Source organism: Pongo abelii, chromosome 2 (assembly GCF_028885655.2).
Source record: "Pongo abelii isolate AG06213 chromosome 2, NHGRI_mPonAbe1-v2.0_pri, whole genome shotgun sequence".
Classification (NCBI taxonomy): Eukaryota; Metazoa; Chordata; class Mammalia; order Primates; family Hominidae; genus Pongo; species Pongo abelii.
In genome coordinates, this window is record NC_085928.1 from 160,745,261 (window position 1) to 160,765,990 (window position 20,730).

Consider the following 20,730-nt stretch of genomic DNA (forward strand, 5'->3'; position numbering starts at 1 on the left):
TGCTTATTGATATGGTTGGCTTTGGGTCTACCATTTTACTATTTGTTTTCTGTGTCCCCAGCTTATTTTTTTGGATTATTAGACTATTTTAAAAATAACTTTTGTTTACCAATTGCATTTTAGTTATACTTGTGTTGTTTTTTGGAGTGGTTGCTCTAGGAATTACAATCTACACCCCACCTATTCATGATCTCCTTAGAGTTAATATTATATCATTTCATGCAAAATATCAGAACCTTGCCACTGTAAGAGGCTATCCTCTTGAAGTTAACTCCTACTTTGCAGTCAGAGCTCAGGTCAAAGGCCACTTTTTCAGAGCGTTCTTGTCTAACTCCCCAGACTAGTTTAAGCCACTGTTATGTGCTTTCTGAGCAGGCACTTTGGGGTATTTATAACACTTGCGATTCGCTCACTGTCGAATCCCCTGGACTTAGCAGAGTCTGTATGCATAATTATTTGTTAATCGAATGAAAGACGGGGAGCAAGCCTTGAGTTGTGGCTTGAAAAATATAAAATATTTCATAATAATGTATTTCAGGGGGTGGGAATGGCGTGATGTAAGGCTTAGAGGTTGAAAAGACAGTGTATGTGGGGTGGCATATAATAAAATAGATTAAATGAAAGTTAAAATTTAAAAATAGAAAACAGCTATAATAACAATAGCCACCATTTATAGGGCATTTAATAATGGACCAGGCACTGTGCTAAACTCTGCACATTTAATCTTATGTAACCTCAGTCCTGCGAGTTATTCCTGTCTCCTTTCAAACAAAGCCACCAAGGTACAGAGATCAGTTATCTTAGTCTCAATCGTAGGTAAGGCTGTGCATTCAAACGCAGATCCATGTGACTTGCACACACAGAATGGAAGCAAGATTGGAATGCTGGGCTTGATTGTTTAAGGCTTTGAATGCCAGTCCTAGGTGACTGTGTTTTGATTTGGGGCCAGAAATAAGTGAGGAGAAGACCAGAGATGTTACTGAAGGTTTGTAGACAGTTATGCTAGATGCTGCTTTTTCCCTTCTCAGGGGAAAAAGAGCAGAAAGCCTTCTGATGCTTTCGGATAGGGGAGTGCAGAATAGAAAACTTTCAGGAAGATTCATCCAGGGCCAGTAGGCATGCTGGACAGGAGTGAAATGTGTGTGGAGCAGTAGCCGAATCCTGCTGAAACAGCTGCCTCAGTTGGTAGGGGTGGGGTGAGGGGTGGGTGGTGGGTGGGAGGGGGGTTGTAGTATTTTAAAGGAAGGAATAAAGGGGAGATATGTTTTGAGGGAAGTATGGATAGGTTTGGCTAATGATGAGTTATGAGGAGTAAAAGATTCTTCCCTTTTCTTCCGGGTCTTTTATATCTGCTAACTGTAGGTGTTGCCTAGTAACGATTACATGTATCTGTAATGGGGATTATCATAGCCCAGTTTCCCAAACTGGGGTTTACAGACATCCTTGTGGGTCTGAGAGAATCTTCTTTTGGGGGAGAGGTGGACAAGGCTAGGAAATATAGCTATAAAACCATGGAAAGTTTTTTGTTTGTTCTGAGTAAGACTTGAGCTAACCCAGCCTTCCTGACTAGTGCATAGGGGGATATTTTTCTACTTCTGTGGCATTCTCATCCCTGGTGGACATTTCTGTCCAATTCATTGAATCGTCATGGAACTGGTTTGTTAGATGTGACTAGGGGACAGAGAAAATTGGGAGTTTCTGCACATGTTCTGTGCGATAGATGGTGACGCTCAGAAGGTTTTGAGTGTCTGTAGTATGTATTTGTGTACATTATCTGACTTTGAGATGGCCATTGAAAATTGTGTTAAACTGAGCTTATTTTTTTTTCTTGAGTGCGAAAGAGCTTAAGAAATTCCCAAACTAGCATCAAAATGTTTTCACTTTCCCAGTGAAACATTTCATTGAAATTAAAAGATTGCTTTGAAAGTGATCCAAACAATAAGATCATTCTGTGAAGTTCAAGGTAAATGCATGAGATTTATGGATGCAGTTGGAGGTTACCCAAAGTATCGAAGGTCTGATTTTTTTTTTTTTTTTTTTTTGAGATGGAGTCTTGCTCTGTCGCCCAGGTTGGAGTGCAGTGGCGCAATCTCGGCTCACTGCAACCTCTGCCTCCCGGGTTCAAGTGATTCTCCTGCCTCCCGAGTAGCTGGGACTACATGCAGCTGCAACCACGCCTGGAAATTTTTTTGTATTTTAAGTAGAGACAGGGTTTCACTGTGTTAGCCAGGATGGTCTCAATCTCCTGATCTCTCCTGATCTGCCTGCCTCAGCCTCCTAAAGTGCTGGGATTACAGGTGTGAGCCACCGCGCTGGGCCGAAGGTCTGATTTTTGTTATCAGTGTAGAATACAAAAATACAGAGTGAACACAGGCCTTTCATATTAGCATGGACTATTTTCTGGACTTTGGTTTCTGTTTCTCTCTGTGTGCCTGTCTCCCTAGAATTGCTTTAAAGCTTGTTATTTTAGTCGAAACCAATGACAAGAGATGTGAGAGTTCTCCTTTCTGTATGTTTGGATTACTTTGTTGTAAACCTGTTGAAATCCATGTGCACAATGGTTTGGTGCACTGCTACTCTGGGCCGCTTGGTGAGGACTGTGAATTCACATTCTCAGCTGGCATTGTCTCTTGGCTTAGTTAATACTTGGTCTTGGATGTGCATGTACAACTATTTTGCCCTAGATGCTGTTAATGTTAAACATATTTAAAAGTATGTCTGGATTCATGGTCTCTTCTGCTTCCCAACAGTTATTAAAAGTGCTTTATTTTTTCTCTTGTGCTGTATATGTTTCCATGTTGTACAATGGGAAGATGTTCAACCTTTAATAAGAATCCTTTTAAAACGTTCAGTGCTGTCGATCTGGTTCCCAGAGCACAACCCCAGGAACGAGATCTTGACTAACTGTTGTGTGTGCCTCATGTTTTTGGGATCTTAGTTGCCTCACCTTTGCAGATGGGCAAAGTAGTTGCTGGAAGTTCTATTATAAGAACTGTTGGCTAGATATAGTGAACAAGCTTAAATCTCTGTAAGGAAAGGCATTGTAAGAATTTTGGTGGCTGTTACCCTCTATTATTTCAAGACATCTTTGAAGAGGTTCAGGGCTAGTACAAGAGGAAGCTATTTGTGTCCCTTAAACATTCTGGCTTGGGGGTTTTAGAGGCATGCTGTTCCAAAATTTGGACTCTCCTCTTTCTATTTTTGCCTGATTAGACTTGACAAAAGTCTTCAGAGCAATGTCATAAAAGTTTGTTATTTGAGTTCAGGTAATACACATTACCTCTTGTTTGGAATCTCTTAATGCTGCCTAATACCATTAAGTGTCCATGTCCAGCCCAGTTTCCCAAACTTGGGGTCTAAGGAATCCCTCAGGCTGTGGTTTTCCTCTAGAAGGGGTCTACTGGTGCATTACTGGAGTTTGAGAAATAATGTCTAAGCAACAATAGTTAACACTCTGGAACTTGAATCTTATTCTTATCTTTTGGATTTTTGTCATTAATGTTAACTCTTCTCAGAAACTTTAGGAAATAGACCATCAGGGTGCATTTCTTTGGTTGTGATGCTCTGGATTTTTACCTCCTTTCACTTAGTTTCTCTAGGTCCCTGACCTAAAGTTTTGTACTAATAAACCTCACAGAAGTGACAGCTTCTTTTTTGGCTCTGTGGCCCTAGTGTTCTATAGGAAGTTAAAGGAGTGAAGTGAAAACTTTATACACTTGGTTCCTTCCTGGATCTGTATGTGTGTTTGTGTGTGTGTGTGTGTAGCTTTGCGTTTGTGTCCTTAAGTGAGGGAAGGAAGGGGGCATGGTAGAGAATTCTGAATGGACTTTTCTTCTTGGGATCTCCTGCTCTCGAGCCAAGATGGGACATCCATTTTCTTCCTGGTGGTGAGACCTGTACTGGCACTGGACATGGAAACCCTGGTTTTCTAGAGAGGCAGAAACCTCAAGTCTTCATGTTAGCATGGTCTCTGTATCAGCATCACCTGGGAAGTTGTTAGAAATACAGATTCTCAGGCACCACCCCTGACCTACTGAAGTGGGAACTCTGGGTGGGACCAGCAGCTGTGCTTTAAGCAAGTTCTTCAGAGGATTCTGATAGACGTAAAAGTTTGAGAGCCACTGCTTTAAGGAAAGGGTCTTTTTAATTTCCTAAGAAGGCTTTTTATATCTCTTCTGACTGGAGCTTCAGGTTATCACTTTCTGGAACCAAAAATATGATACAAACAATAGCAGCAATGCTAATTGTCAGCCATTTTTATGTGGTTTCGTGGTTGGGAGCATGGACTTTTTGGAATTCTTCACTACTGTGTGACCTTGGCCAAGTTAGTTTCTCTCTGGGCTTTGTGTTTCTTTGAACTGGGTTATGGAGATAACGTGTTAGAAACTATTACTATCCCCGTTTTACAATTGAGGAAACGGAGGCACAGCAATGGTCCCAGAGCTTGCTTAGAGTCCCTCTTAAATGGAGTAGGGGGTTTAAATTCGAGCTGTCTGATTGCAGACCCTGGGCTCTTACCCACAGTGCTGTCCCCACTCTTGTCTGCATCTCCATCAGTCAGTCTTAGCTGGTGCCGGCGTGTATCCACCTGGAACCACAACTGCGAGCCAGAGGATGGCCTAGTGAGTTGGAATTAGAGCATCCCCATTGTTGTCGTGTTGCAACATGAGCAAGATTTTGACTGACACTTCAGTATGGAGCTCAGTGTTTCTTAAACCCAGAGCCTGTGAACCTCCCTTTCAGGATAGGGCTCTAAAAGATAAAAGCTATCTCTCTGGTGGCTCTGTGGCTCTCACTGGAAGTGCTGTGGAAATCTGGGCGGGGAAGAGGAGTTAGTTGGTTGTGGCTGCTACCATTGAGTGGGTGGGGCTGTCTTCAGTGTGCAGATGGGTGGATTCCATGAAAAATTGTCCTGTGTCCCCTGCACTTTCAGATGTGTCACTGAAACCTTCAACTGTTTTTTTCCCATCTCAGTGGGAATCTGTTTTACGTATGATCTCAAAGTATTTTTTTGTATGATTTTAATATACATTTAATATACACTGAGTTTCTGAGGAATATAACTGTTGCGTCTTACTATGTTGGGAGACTATTTTGTTAGTTTGAAACTGTAGCAAGAGTGCATCACAGTTTCAAAAAATTCATGTTATGCTCTTCCTGATCATTTGAAATGGCAATACAGCACACCTGTATCAGTTTGCATTTTGTAGTTACTGTGTTATGCTAATGCTAGGAATAGGAACAAACATTTAACAATTTCTTTTTCTTTTTCTTTTTTTTTTGAGACGGAGTCTCGCTCTGTTGCCCAGGCTGGAGTGCAGCGGCACGATCTCTGCTCACTGCAACCTCCGCCTTCCGGGTTCAAGCAATTCTCTGCCTTCTAGGGCCCTGCTTCTTCAAAGTCTAATGTGTCCATGAATCATGTGGGAATTTGTTAAGAGGCTGATTGTGACTCTGGGGGAGGAGTGAGATTCTGCCTTTCTAACAGGCTCGCAGGTAATGCCAGTGCTCCAGGGCCATGGACCACATTTTGAGTTGTGAGAGTCCATTGTAGTGTGCCTGAGCGTATCCTGTTGAAGTGCCTATTTTAAGTTACTTTCCTTTTTAAAAATTTTAGAATGAGAGCATTATATTAATTTAAAAAATATTGGTATAGGTAAGTTGTCTATGAATTTCATTTCACACTAGGGAAATCGATGTTATAAAATGTTTGTTTTCAGGATGGTGTGTGGGGTTTGATGGGGTGAGTGCCCCTACTCTGGGTGACAAAGCAGTGCTAGTTAGAAACACAAATGAAATTACAACTCCAAATTCATGAGGTAGTGACTCAGAATATGCTCATGTTAATTGTTCAGAATAGGATGTCTTTCATTTATTCTTTGAACAAATATTTATTGAACAGCTGCAATGTGTGCTATTTGCCAGGCACTGCATCTGTGCACTCTGTGCTTGGCCTGCGTTTGTCAACAAAATAAAGATCCCCAGTTTTACGCACCTTATCTTCTTGTCGAGGAGACAGCCAATACACATTCTATGTAAATTATAGTGTGTTTTAAGTGATAAATGCTATGGATTGTTGAAGGATTAGGAATGCTGGGAGGTAAAGGGAATGGGTGGACAGTTCCAGTTTTAAATAGGGTCATCACATTTCTCATTGAGAATGTGAAATCTGAGCAAAAATTAAGATGGTCAGGTCGTTGACTATGTGGATACCAGGAAGAACAGCAGTCTAGGCAGAGGGAACAGACAGTGCAAAATCCCTGATTAGAGAATGCTGGGCTGGTATGTTTGAGAAATTGCAAGGAGAGTAGACAGTGTTAGTGAAGGGAAGTGTGGTTAGGGATGAGGCCAGAAAGGTAATGGGGTTAAGATCACACAGGAACTTTTAGGACATCATAGGGCCTTTGCTTGTACTTTGAGTAAAATGGAGCATTTTGAGCAGGAGCGACGTGGCCTCACTTGAGTTTTAAAAAGCTCTCTATGGCTGCTGTGGTCAAAGTGGCCTTCAGGGGGCAAGGGGAGAAGCTAGGAGAGCAGTTAGGAGACATTGCATTGCCTAAGCATGAGATGATGCAGTGGTGGTAATGAGAAGTGGTCAAATTCTACATGTATTTTTGTGAAATTTAGAATGCGAAGTTTAAACTTCTCAGAACTCAAGGCTCCCAGTAATATCTGTGTGGCTCCTAGTTTGAGGAAAATCTGAGGTAGATGACAGATATGTATCCATTGTTCCATGTTCTTTTCCTTCTGGGGATTCTGAGTTTGTGCACACACTCAGGAGTGGGTGTGTCTCTTCGTCCCAGCGATTAGCAGTTAGATACAATGAGCAGCTATCTGATCTGGTGTTAGTTTAAACTAAAAACTGAAGCAATACTAAACTATCTGGTTCTTAAAATCTCACACATTCTTCTTGATTAGGCCAGAATGTATTTTTAGTAAAAGCATATGCTGTTACTCAATGTTTCTTATAATACTCTGATGGCAAATCAAAGATAAATATTCAGTTTCCTCATCCTACTTTCCTCCTGAGCTCACTGCTGGTACTCCTACTTTCTTAGGCTCAGAGACTACTGAAATTTTGGTAGCACATTTGCTTTAAGTTGACTGAAACCTTTCTGACTTAAAATATGCATTATGTAGTTTTGCTCTATATTTTCACATAATTTATTTGAAAATGTAGGAGCAGTTTGGAGATATCTTCTGATAATGTACATGTAACTCATATTCTGTGCGGATCACGATTTCAGTGACCTTCGATGCTTGGAGGAGACTTGATTACCATAGAGTGAAATTTCCTCGGCCAAACAGTGGCCCGCCAAGGCATTAGTAAGAGCACACATAATTAAGTAAAGTTACATGGCATATCTCCAAGAGACCTCTGTTCTCAGCCAGGGTGACCTTTTTAGAGTTTGGTCAGGTGCTTAAATGTCATAAACTATTTTGTTCTAAGCTTCTTGATTAATCATAGCAGTGATTTTGATCAATTGCTGTTTTTCATTTTATGCATGCAGCAGTTACATAGAGGAATAAGTATATCTTATTCTTGTGCCGTGGCAACCATTACTCCAACTGTTACTAGGATTATTTCTTGGCTTGGAGTGAGGGGAGCATTTACTCAAACCTCTCCCTCTTGTTCTTTCAAGTCTGTATTTTAGGAACTCTGATGTAGTTCCATAACTCAATGATAATCTGGGTAGGGCAAGAAGGTTTTTTTTTTTTTTTTTTTTTTAAAAAGCCTTGGGTTATTTTTGATGTGTTGTGACCTTGGAAAAGTATTCCTATATCTATCCAGTAGGAGATCTTTTTAAGGAGAGTAGGAGTTGTAGGCACATATTTTTAGACCACATTTTCATGTGGCATTTGTTCTTTGGTGGCATGGTGTCATGGAAATTTCTCTTCCTAGTCTAGGATTTAGAAGATAGTATTTCTGTGCTAGCTTTGTCCAGTCGCTGCACTATCTTAGTGAGGCACACTTTTCTCATCTGTACAACGGGCATGAAGATACATACCTACTGTCTCCTTTGGAATTGGAGTTGGCAAAGATCAAGTGAGCCAAAATACGTGAGAAAACATTGCAGCTCTAAACTTCCCTTCAGTTGTAGGTTGTGATGTTGTGTGGCTGTAATCATAAGGCATGGAACCTTTTGTTTCTGTCTTTAATTTACCATTAGTCTTGGGTAAGTTGGTGAGCCAGCTTTCTTAAACATAAAACAGGTGTGTGCATAGGGGTTGGCCAGGAATGGAGAATCAAACTATGGGCTCTCTGGAAACAATTCTTTTTTTTTTTGAGATGGAGTCTCACTCTGTCACCCAGGCTGGAGTGCAGCAGTGCGATCTCGGCTCACTTCAACCTCCGCCTCCCAGGTTCTAGCGATTTTCCTGCCTCAGCCTCCAGAGTAGCTGGGATCACAGGCACCTGTCACCACGCCCAGCTAATTTTTGTTTTTAGTAGAGATGGGGTCTCCCCATGTTGGCCAGGCTGGTCTTGAACTCCTAACCTCAGGTGATCCACCTGCCTTGGCCTCCCAAAGTGCTGGTATTACAGGCGTGAGCCACCGCACCTGGCCTGGAAACAATTCTTAAAAAAATCCTATCATTTTATATTTCTGTGAGATTTTTGCTCATTTTTTTCTTTTTCTAACTTATAAGTTAAAAAAATCTAAACTTAACAGGAAAGTTAAAAGAATAGTATAATGGGCCAGGTGGGGTGGCTTACACCTGTAATCCCAGCATTTTGGGAGGCTGAGGCCAGAGGATCACTTGAGGTCAGGAGTTGGAGACCAGCCTGGCCAAAATGGTGAAACCCCATCTCTACTAAAAATACAAAATTTAGCTGGGCATCGTGGCAGGCGACTGTATGTAATCCCAGCTACTCGGGAGGCTGAGGAAAAGGAGAATGGCTTGAACCCGGGAGGTGGAGGTTGCAGTAAGCCGAGATTGTGCCACTGCACTCCAGGCTGGGTGACAGAGCCGAGACTCCATCTCCAAAAAAAAAGAATAGAAGAATAGTGTAATGAATACCCATATACTCTGCACCTAGAGTCAACAGTTAACATTTGCTTTATCCCTCTACACATTTATGTATTTATGTATTAGTGTTTAAACTTCAATTTCTGCCTTCTTTGATTGTTGTCCTTTCAAGAATTCTCCTCTACAGAGTATAACAAATTTAGCCATTACTTAGGATGCAATATGTTGGATTATGTTGAAGCTTTTACATCCTTCTGCTTAATCAATACCTTCTCTTGAACAGGATGAACTTACTGCTGTGAATGTAAAGCAAGGCTTCAATAATCAGCCAGCCTTCACTGGAGATGAACATGGCTCAGCCAGAAATATTGTAATTAACCCATCAAAGGTAATGTTATTTGTTTGTTTCCTCAGACTCCTGAAAAAGTGTGTATATATGACACCCTTAATAATCACTGTTGATAAATTAGTGTTATTTAAGCCACAATGCATATTCAGATTTCCCCCAAATACCCTGTATACTGTCCTGCCCTAGGATCCAATCAGGGGTCATACATTGCATTTCGTTGTCACATCTTTTAATTTAGTACAGTACAGCTCTCTGCCTCTCCCTCCTCCCCTTTCCTGCCTCTTTTTAAAAAGGCTTTTATGACTGCTATTCTAGAAGAACCCAGGTCAGTTGTCTGACATACTAGTGCTATATTCTAGATTTTTCTGATGGTTTTCTCATGACGGGATCCAGGTTAGATATTTTTGGTAAGAAGACTACATTGCATCATACCAGGAGACACACAATGCCAGTTTGCCCTACTATTGGCTATAGTTTGATCGCTTGGTCCGGGTGGTGTCTACCATCTCCCTGCATTGGAAAGGTAGTCCTCTCTACCTCTTAGTAAGGTCTACAAGGTGATAATTTGAGAGGATATAAATATCCTATTCTTCAATAAAATTTCATCCTGTTATTTTAGCATCAGTTGATGACTCCTGCTGAATCATTTATTTGCTGGTGATTGCAAAATGCAGGTTTTCTAATTATTCCATACGCATGTTTTACTTGGCATTCTTTTATTAAAAGAAGTGCTTTCTTTTAAACTCAAGTTTTTATTGTCACTTTGGATTCTTTTTTTTTTTTCTTTTAATTTGACGTGTTATAATCCGTACCTTCATTTTTCTTTTTGATGCTCAAATTGTTTCATGTTCTGCCAGTAGGGGCCCTGCTAACCTGGCTGCTGGTTAAATGTCCTTGTCATCCTTTGAGCACTTCCTTACTTTTGGCACCAAAACATATTCCAAGTTTATCTTGTTCTTTCCCAAACCAGATCTGGATGCTCAGTGCTACTGGAGTGTCATTCTTTCTAGGCTTTCTCAATGGACAGAGATGGGACACATAGATACCTATTTTTTCTATCTACCTATCATTACCATTTCTAGCCCAGTGCTGCAGGATATTTCCCCTGCTTTTTCGTATTCCGTTTTTAGGTCTCCCTTCTCCCAAAGTGAGAACCTTGGTTCGTAATAATATCAATATATTTATTCATTTATTCTATCTTACAACACACATAAAAAAGTTCCAGAATAAAATACTTCATTGCCACTCCAACAACAAAACCACTAAATAAATGTAGAATTTTTCTACAATACTTTTTGCCCTTAGACTAACTTTCATTAAAAGTATATACTCAGAATGTTGTGCTCAAAATTTTTTTTTTAAATTAAATGTCTTTTTCTGTGTGTTTATCTTATCAATTAGGAATATAGGCTAGGCGTGGTGGCTCACACTTGTAATCCCAGCACTTGGGGAGGCCAAGGCAGGAGGATCACCTGAGGTCAGGAGTTCGAGACCAGCCTGGCCAACATGGTGAAACCCTGTCTCTACTAAAAATATAAAAATTAGCTGGGTGTGGTGGTGGGCACCTGTAATCCCAGCTACTTGGGAGGCTGAGGCAGGAGAATCGCTTGAACCCAGGAGGCAGAGGTTGCAGTGAGCCGAGATCGCGCCGCTGCACTCCAGCCTGGGTGACAAAGCTAGACTCCATCTCAAAAAAAAAAAAAAGAAAAAAAAAGGAATATAAATAGAATTGTTTGTGTTTCTATTTGTAATCTTTTAGGGTTTGATTTTTTTTTATATATTTTGAGTTGGATATTAAAATACTTTTGTGAAATTAAAAACATATGTACAAATGAAAAGAAATCAGACATGCAGGTGAATTTCTATCTCCTTTCCCTTCTCCAGAGAAACATGTTAATGGTTTGTGTATGATTCCAGATCTCTCTTTATGTGCACACAAATATATAAATAATTGACGATTTGTTGAACTATCAACTGAAATATTAAGCAGTGTGAAAGAACATAGAAACATTTTCTGCAGATAGTCCTATTGACTAAACACAATGTTTTTAGTTTTGTCTTTTTTCAATCTTGATACAATTTTTTACGTTACAACCACAATTATGTATATGTAATTTGTGATTCTTTTTTAAAATTATGATAAAACGTACATAACATTTACCATTTAACCATTTTTAAGTGTACAGTTCTTGGGCATTAAGTACATTTGCATCGTTGTTGCAAACATCAACCATTGTCACCGTCCATCTCCAGAACTTTTTTTTTTTTTTTTTTTTTTTGAGACGTATTCCAGGTTTATGTTCTTCTGTCCCAAACCAGATCTACAAGGTGGAGTCTTGCTCTGTCGCCCAGGCCGGAGTGCAGTGGTGCAATCTTCGCTCACTGCAACCTCTGCCTTTCAGGTTCAAGCCATTCTCGTGCCTCAGCCTCCCGAGTAGCTGGCCGCACCCGCCTCCACACCTGGCTAATTTTTGTATTTTTGTAGAGAGAGGGTTTCACCATGTTGGCCAGGATGGTCTCGAACTCCTCACCTTAAGTGATCTGCCTGCCTTGGCCTCCCAAAGTGCTGGGATTACAGATGTGAGCCACTGTGCCCGGCCTCAGAGCCTTATCATTTTTCTTAATTGATCTACTTTAAAAAATTGAAACATTATTTTGTATACACTTTTCCTTATGGCTGAAGTAGTCATATGAATAATAATTCATGGCTAGGTAACATTCGATGATGTATGTGCTGTAATTGACTGAAACCTCTATATACGGCAATTAGTTTGTTGCCAGTTTCTCATGGTTATTTGTAAAGAAACTGTAGTCATACTTGAAAGTATAGCTTTTGTTCTTTAGGATAAATTCCCTGAATTGTATTACTACTTGGTTAAAGGGTGTATTAATCTACTAGGGCTGCTATAACAAAATACTTCAGACTGGGTGTCTTAAACAACAGAAATGTATTTTCTCACCATCTGAAGGCTGGAAGTCCAAGATAAGGTGTCAGTAGGTCTGGTGTCTCCAGATGCGTCTCTCCTTGGCTTGCAGATGGCCACCTTCTCACTGTGTCTTCACATGGTCTTTTCTCCTTGTGTGTTCCTCCGTGGTGTCTCTTCTTATAAAGTCCTACTGGATTAGGGCCCAGTCCTGTCACCTTATTTAACCTTAATTACCTCCTTAAGGCCCTATCTCCAAATATAGTCACATTGAGGGTTAAGGCTTGAAGATGAATTTTGAGGATGTACAATTTAGTCTCATGACAGAGAGTATGAATGCTTTCTGTCTCTTGATATGAACTGCTAAATTGTTCAGTTGTATAAAGTTTTATGTCAATTTAAGTAACTGAGTAAATGGAAATAACATCTATTACACTTCCACTACCACTCTTTCTGTGAGATTTTCTCAAGGACTCAAGACTTCTGAGGGGAATTTGATTTTATAAATATGAAATACATGAATTATAATGTAACTCCTAAATTTTTTCCCCACATTCTTATCAAATGAATTATTTTTGAAAATAGCTTTGGATGGATGGAAACAAATGTTAAATTTAACCTTATTTCTGGCCATGTGTGGTGGCTCACACCTGTAATCCCAGCACTTTGGGGGGCTGTGGCAGGTGGATCACCTGAAGTCAGGAGTTCGAGACCAGCCTGGCCAACATGGTGAAACCCTGTCTCTACTGGGAAAAAAAAAAAAAAAATTAGCTGGGTGTGGTGGTGGGCACCTGTAATCCCAGCTACTCTGAGAGGCTGAGGCAGGAGAATCGCTTGATCCCAGAAGGCAGAGGTTGCAGTGAGCCGAAATCACACCAGTGCATTCTAGCCTGGATAACAGAGCGAGACTCTGTCTCAAAAACAAAACGAAAACAAACAAAAAACACCTTACCTCTTATACCTTGTTTGCGGGATTACACAATTGTATAAACCTTTTAGAGGGCAATTTGGCAATGCTTATTAAAATTGCAGAATTATACAGTCTGAATTCTGGAAGTCTATCCTAAAGCTCTAGCTGACTATGTATGAAATAACAAATGTGAAAGCCTACTCATTTTAGTGTGATTTGTAATGGCAACATTTTGGAAAAAATGCTGTAAATGTCCATTAATGGTAGCTTGATTAAATGTATATCCACACAGTACATTGTTATGTGTCTATAAAAATGAAGAAGCTTTCTGTATACAGATAAGGAAGGGTCTCATTTACTAAGTGTGCATAATGAGCTATACATACAAGGAAGAGAAAAATAATAGATGTGTGTTTACTCACCTGTATCCACATAAGGAAACAATGGAAGGACACATGAGAAATGAATCAAATTGTTTACTTGGAGGTAGGCATTGGGACTTGGGAATGAGGCGGCTCTTTACTTTTTATTGTATTTATGGATTGATTTCTGAATAATATATATTGCTATTGCAATTAAATGTTATAATCATGTTTTGACCTTTTTTGGAGCGCTAATGTGTATTTTCTAGTCTTTTGCTTTCTTGGGAATTTTGACTTTGTGAACAGTATGCATTTGTTTACAAGGGCTTGTTAGCAGGAATTAATACATAAACATGCAGTCACTGTGTTCCATTGCTATCATTAAGTATATAGGAGAATATAATTATAAAATAGATTGCTCAGACTACTTTTTTCATTTTTAGAGCTCTGCTTATTATTATTAAGTATTTAAACATAATTGCAAATAAGAGACCTTTTGAATGTATAGCAGTCTGCAGCTGTAGGTGTTTTGTGCTCTTGGTGCACAGACCAAATATCAATTGAGAAATTTAAAATTAAACAATTGGCTGCTACTGGCTGCTTGTTTCCAAACAGCTGGTTTTCCTACATTTTTGCACTTAATTTATTCACTGTTTGGACATCCTGCAAATATTTGCTTTAAAAGAAATCACAAACTGCAATGAAGTTGTTTGTATATAAAAAGACAGACTCCTTTTCTACTTATTCTAATTTTTATTATTGTATTACATTAACACACCAAAACCAGACTTCTTGTCATTACATCAGTCACAAAGATCAAAGAATGTCAGGCTTTTCACCCTATAGATGAATTTGGCTAATGGCTTACAACTGTGTTTCAACCTGTAGACTAATTGTTTATTGACTCATTAACTAAGGTGGTGATTCTTATTTTGCTTCAACAGGTTAAGTATTTTATTTTAGTCATGGTTGCCACTTTTTGCTCACTTCATTGGGGATATTTATCAGAAATTAACTGCATCATTGTATTGAAGAACTCGCAGAGTCTGAAATGTGATGCTTTGATAGGATTCTTGAAAAAATTCCAACAGATTTTCTATAGATTCACTGAATTTATTTTTTATTTTTATTTTTATTTTTATTTTTGAGATGGAGTCTAACTCTGTCATCCAGGCTGGAGTGCAGTGGTGTGATCTTGGCTCACTGCAACCTCTGACTCCCGGGTTCAAGTGATTCTCATGCCTCAGCCTCCCGAGTAGCTGGGATTATAAGCGCATGCCAGGCTAATTTTGTATTTTGTTTTTTTTTTTTTTTTAGTAGAAACGCGGTTTCACCGTGTTGGCCAGGCTGGTCTCAAACTCTTGATCTCAGGTGACCCACCTGCCTTGGCTTCCCAAAGTGCCGTGATTACAGGCGTGAACCACCATACCCAGTGAGATTCACTAAATTTTTAGATATTTGTTCTCTGCCTTCTTGTTACTTCTTTCCTGTTCCTTTCTTTTTTCCTTGTCCATCTTTAATTTGGTTAATATGAAAATGATACAGTAATTCATAGTAGCTTTCTTTGCCACTTTGCCTCATTCAGAGCAGGTAATACTAGCTTTCTCTTGAAACATTGTAGTTTTGAAATTGGCAGCCCAATAAAAAATGTTGAATACCAAATTTAATTGAACCTTTTGTAATTTGCCATTTAAATAAATTAAATTTCTCTAGACTCTTTGTTTAAAAGCATTGAGTGTAAATACCGAGTTTCCTTTCCAAAAATAAGTGCTATTAAGATGAAACAAGAAAAAGAATGATTACCGAGTGATTACTAGGCTTTCTCCTCTCAGGGAAAGCATTCTCTCCTGACGGGTGTGTAGTATTAGAAAGGAGAAAGAGCAGCTGAAAGATTAAAGCAGAACCCATTCTACTGAAATTTATTCAGGATGTAATTAATTTCATCTTAGCAGAGATTTCCAAAGGCTCTCCTTGCCCCCTTCCGCCAAACTACTTGTGAATAGTGGTATAAAGGTGTTGTGTATCATACTTAGTGTAAGGAAATCACATCTCTTGGCTTCAAAGACTTAAATTCCCAATTTATTTTCTGATGGGGTGTATGAAGATTTTCAATTGAAACAAGAAAAATACTAATGTACAGTACTAAGCTACTTGCTTATTGTCTTAACTATCCCTTTTTTTCTCTTCTTTCCACAGATTGGAGCTTATTTTAGTAGCATATTAGCTGAGAAACTGAAGCTTAACACTTTCCAGGACACGGGAAAGAAGAAACCACAAGTTAATGCTAAAGATAATTATTGGCTGGTTACTGCTCGATCCCAGAGTGCAATTCATAGTTGGTTTTCTGACTTAGCAGGAAATAAGCCACTTTCTATTTTGGCGAAAAAGGTATCAAATATTTCTTACATTGTTTTAGTTATGGTCTTATAATCAGCTCTTTGGGATAATGTTCAAGTATATATTTGTTTTTCCCAATTCTTTTTGAGACTGCAAACCCATTGGCAGGTTTGTGATCCCAGGTGGATGTTACTCCATGCTGTTTTCCCCTTTATTTTGATTGCATGTGGTGCCTAGGACATCTATAAATCCCTAAACATTCTGCATATCAAGCTGTTTATGTGGATTTTAGGTAGACAAGATTTTAAAATCGAGAACAGGCAAAAAGACTTCATTTAAAAAAATTACATTTCCAGTTTTCTTAGGCCAAGATGTCCAAGATTTGTTAAAAAGATTCTTGCTTTGAGGTTATTTTCTTGTCTTTAAAAGTACCCATCCAAATGCTTCAAGCTGTCTCCTTCCTACCAAGCGAGATAAAGATTGTGATTCTGTGTGTGCTTGTTCTTTGAAAAATTTTTAGAACAAAATGGGCAGGTTTATTCATAGCTTCTAGCTTTTTTTTTTTTATAGGGGAGGGGATGTGGGAGGTTCTTTTAAAATCTTTGCCTTTGGTCATTTTTCTCAAGTGGGAAATAATACATAGATTCAACAATCTTGTGGTCCAAACAATATAAGATACCTCTTGAAATTTATATAAGAAACTAGAAACCTTGCTCATAGTCCTGATCTCTGATTTCTTGCATAACTTTGAAATAATCCCAGGGGTCTTTTCTTATCTCTCCTAAGGCCCTTTAGTGTTAGGAGTGCCTGTCTTCTGTTCTTAGTATCAAGTTTTCCTTACCAGCTTGGTACAGGCCCAGTTTATAGGGGAGCTCTTTTGTATATTTGCCTGTTTTCCAAAGCAACTCTTTGAAAATAGTGTCTGTAGCTTCCATTGGCTTTATTTTGCCTTAATGTCGTAACATTGTATTGCCTTGCATAGATTTCAGTGGTGAAAGGCAACTGAAATCTTGGAAGAGTGTAACAGTCAGCATAACCACCTCTTACCATTCAGTTAGTACCACTGTCTCAATCCAGGCTGAACCATGTATGACTTCTTTTCCAGTGGTGAATATTTACTTTGTGGTCCCACTGTGGCCTACGAATTGTATCTGAAGGCCATATAAGTCATAGGGCATCCTTCAATATTTGATGGCTTTTGACTAACAGTTCATACTTTCCATGTTGCCAGCCTGACATCTTTCCATTTAGGTTTTCTTTTTTCATAAGTTTTTAGAGTGCGTATTTTGGATTTGCTGCTCTTGAGGAGTTGATGCCCTTGCTCTAGGGAAGTAGTGGTTTCTCCTCTTGTAGGAGGAAGTTGAATCACGGTGCAGTGTATTAGCCATTATTCTTCTTTCTTTATTAGGAGCTGCCTCTGGCCAAGTCAGGTGTTCCTCGGGTAAGCCCTGATGTTAATTCTTTGCAAACTTGAAGATGTTTTCTTTATAAAATGATTAAATATACCTTGAAGTATTCATTTCTTGGGCATTTCAAGAATCCTTCCCCTTCCCTCCTCAGCATATCATCTTCTTGAGATGGTGAAATCTCTTTTAGAATGGGGTAAAGCAATGCATTCTCTGCATGTTCTTCATAATAGAAAGTTCAAATACTTCTTTAATTTTTGGTATTCATCTGTGCGATGGCTTAAGGTGGAAAGCCTGGGTTTACCTGCTAAGATCCTGAGTCATCTTTGAAATCTTATCTTGAGTTCATAATAGTTTCCTGTATGGATCATGTTTCAGGACCTGATTTTCTGCTACTGTGAAGCTTCACAGCACGCCAAGGCATTTATCCACAGAGAGGCTTGTAAAGGACCTTTTAACTCAATCACAATTGTAGATAGATTTGGAAAAGGAGACTTCTGGCATCTAGGGATATTCTTCCAGGTCTTGAACCGTTCATTAACTCTCACCTGTTCCCTTCAGGTGACTTTGATTACTATGGTCTGTGAAATTTTCTTTTGCCTTTACCCTTGCTTAGCAAACAGAGGATGCAGTGATAATGTGCATCCAAGGAGAAAGGTGATAGGACACCCTTTTGTGGATTGAAAGCCAGCACATGCTAGGTGTCTTAATTTTCTCTGTACTTAGATGCAGCTGTAACTTGATTTAGAACCAGACAACTGCCCTGTGATTGCCAAGTTTTAGCTATCATTTAAAATCAGATGGATTCTTTACTGAAAAACATGTAATGCAGCAAGGTGAGGAAGTCAATACTTTAGTCAATATAAACATATTTTTCTTTTTGAGTTGGCCCAACTGTAGATTTGACAAAATTATTAATATGTGTCTGGTCGGTCTGCTTTCTTAATTGAATAACTTCTTTCACATATGTTCTTCTTAATTCTGAAGTCTTGATTTGCATCAACCAGTTCTCATGGGATTCTGCTAGTACGGAGACAGTGAGGTAGAGGTTTGCATTATGCTGTTAATGTAAGATCTGTGCTGAGTTTTGTTTGCTGTCTTATCTAAACATTTCACAAATTCAGATGTTTTATTTTTTCCCCTCTGCCAATTGTAGTTCAAAGGAAATCCTTTAGGCATCTATGAAAGATAACTACTAGTAGTGACTCTGTTGGAGATGCTAACTTGCACTTGTTTATGTTTTAGGCCTTGACCTATATAACCTTTTGGCATGTCTGAATGAAAGACAGTCTCACCTTGACAATGAAAATTTAACTCGCTGTCACCACACTGTACATTCTAGTGAAAAGCAGCAACTCGGGTCTTGAACTGAATATTAAACTCTGTGCTTTTCTTGTCCCTGACTTAAATGATGGCCAGTAAACCAAGAGCCTTGTGCTCCATGAGAGATGTGCCTTGTAAGCCTAATTTTCAGGAAATGTTCCTGTTAAATTGTATCTTTTTTGTCTAAAAGAGGTAAAATTTGCTATCTGTCTGCAGAGAGGAAGCCTTCTAGCGTTGGCCTATATGACTTTTATCTCCCGTTTAGTTGTGTTGGGTGCAGTGTAATCGCCTCTGTCATGAGGTCTGTGTTCTGAAGTCAGCACCCACCCAAGGCAGGAACTGTACATGACCTAAAGTCTCTTCAATTGCCCATAAAATATGTATGTGGATATACTACATCCTCTTTTTTTTTTTTTTTTTTTTTGAGACATGATCTCGCTGTATTGCCCAGACTGGAGTGCAGTGGCGTGATCTTGGCTCACTGCAACCTCCACCTCCCAGGCTCAAGCAATTTTACCACCTCAGCCTCCTGAGTAGGTGGGACTACAGGTGTGTGCCACCATACTCGCCTGATTTTTATATTTTTAGTAGGGTTTTGCCATGCTGCCCAGGCTGGTCTCAAACTCCTAGGCTCAAGTGATCCACCTGCCTCAGCTTCCCAAAGTGCTGGTATTATAGTCCTGAGCCACCATGCAGGGCCTATATGCTGCATCTTAATGTGCAACCCAGACAGCTTTTCCTTCAGCATTGAAAAGCTTTATGGTTATTTGGCAAGACCAGGTGAAAGAGTTTGCTTGTTTTTAAGGGCCACATACTAAAAGAATGAGCTCTTAAAAAGAATTATTCTAGGATCGCACTTTGTACCAAGTGTGTGAATAGTCAAATTTGTGACATGTCAGTGCACAGATATCCACTGTATGAGTGAGGATTTGGTTAAGAGAAAAATGCCATGCTATATGAATCAGTTAGCTGGTTTGAAGCCTTCATTTTCACAAAATCGAGTAAGAGTTTGGGACAGAGAGACCAGGGCTCTTGGTATTTATAGTAGTGATGTTCAGGATCCTCTAAGAAAGGGTCACATCCATGGCCTGAAAGCACTTTGGTTGGCATGGAGAAATCCTTGGAACTGACAGCAAAATAATCATTGTAATTTTGATTCATGTAATTGTTTTGCTTTATCCTTATAACTACCCTGTGAGGTGGACAGGGTTGATGTTAATAACACAGTTCATAAATGAGGATCCCAGGAATGAAGGGCTTAGCCAAACAGGCTTCATTCAGGAGTGGAGTACAGAGGGGGTCATGGCTGGCGTGGGGCATGTCCTTGGCCCTCAGTCTCATTGCTCTCATCCTGCTGCGTCGTGGCTAATATAGTCTTTGTTCACTGTTTTTCTTCCTTTATATTCATAAACTTGAATAGATGATATAGATGAATGGGCTATTCTTAGGATATTTATGAGGGATACTAGAAGAATGAATTAACTCTTTCAAACCATTCAGTGTACATTGGGATACTAATTTGCTAAATAGTACCTTTGTGGTCTGGAAGACATAATTAACTGCCTCAAGTGCCTAATTTCAACCAGTAAATTAATTACCTAGCTATTTCTGGCTCAGTGTTTATTAGGCAGATTCACTGATCCATCATTGTAGCCTCTCTTTTAAATTTTGTACTAATGTCACTTTTAGAAGCTTTCTGGAAATTGTTACTCTTATGAAATTTTAATCAGAAAGCTTTGTACACACACAAAAAAAGGTCCTGGATAAAATATAGAGTAGGGACAATTTTCACTTGGTCTATCCCTTCCAATTTTGAGATAAATTCTTTGGAGGACTGTCATGAAATTATTTTTCCTTGCTCTGTTGATAAGTAGCTCTCAGCATCTGAGAATTTGAAAATCATTTATTTAAAAAAAATGGATAGCACAAGTAATGAAACTTTTATATTGTGCTACACCTAGTTTTGATTATTTTTTCTTAATGAAAATTGGCTTAAAATGTTCCTTTAAAAAAACAAAAACTACTTGCACTATTTGAAAATCCATCAAGGATATACTTTCTTAGGGCCAGCAGGTAACTTACAGACTCTTTCTTTTGCTTCCCCTTTATTTAGGTTTATCTAGTGATGAACACAGTATGTTATTATTAT

The 20,730-nt window shown here is 39.1% G+C and overlaps 1 protein-coding gene across 8 annotated transcripts in view; it reads left to right on the forward strand.

Annotated features, from left to right (window-relative positions):
- Positions 1 to 20,730, forward strand: part of MED12L (mediator complex subunit 12L) — a 343,992-nt gene that overhangs the window by 21,318 nt on the left and 301,944 nt on the right. For 7 of the 8 annotated variants that reach the window (XR_010139264.1, XM_054552827.2, XM_054552829.2 and 4 more), the window contains exons 3-4: positions 9,254 to 9,358; positions 15,712 to 15,903. Coding sequence is in view for 6 of the 8 variants with exons in the window: in XM_054552827.2 (XP_054408802.2) it covers positions 9,254 to 9,358; positions 15,712 to 15,903 (297 nt within the window). In the remaining 2 variants the exon portion in view is untranslated. Of the gene's footprint in view, positions 1 to 9,252; positions 9,359 to 14,832; positions 14,948 to 15,711; positions 15,904 to 20,730 lie in introns of those variants that run through there. The other variant, XM_054552830.2, reaches the window with a different exon arrangement.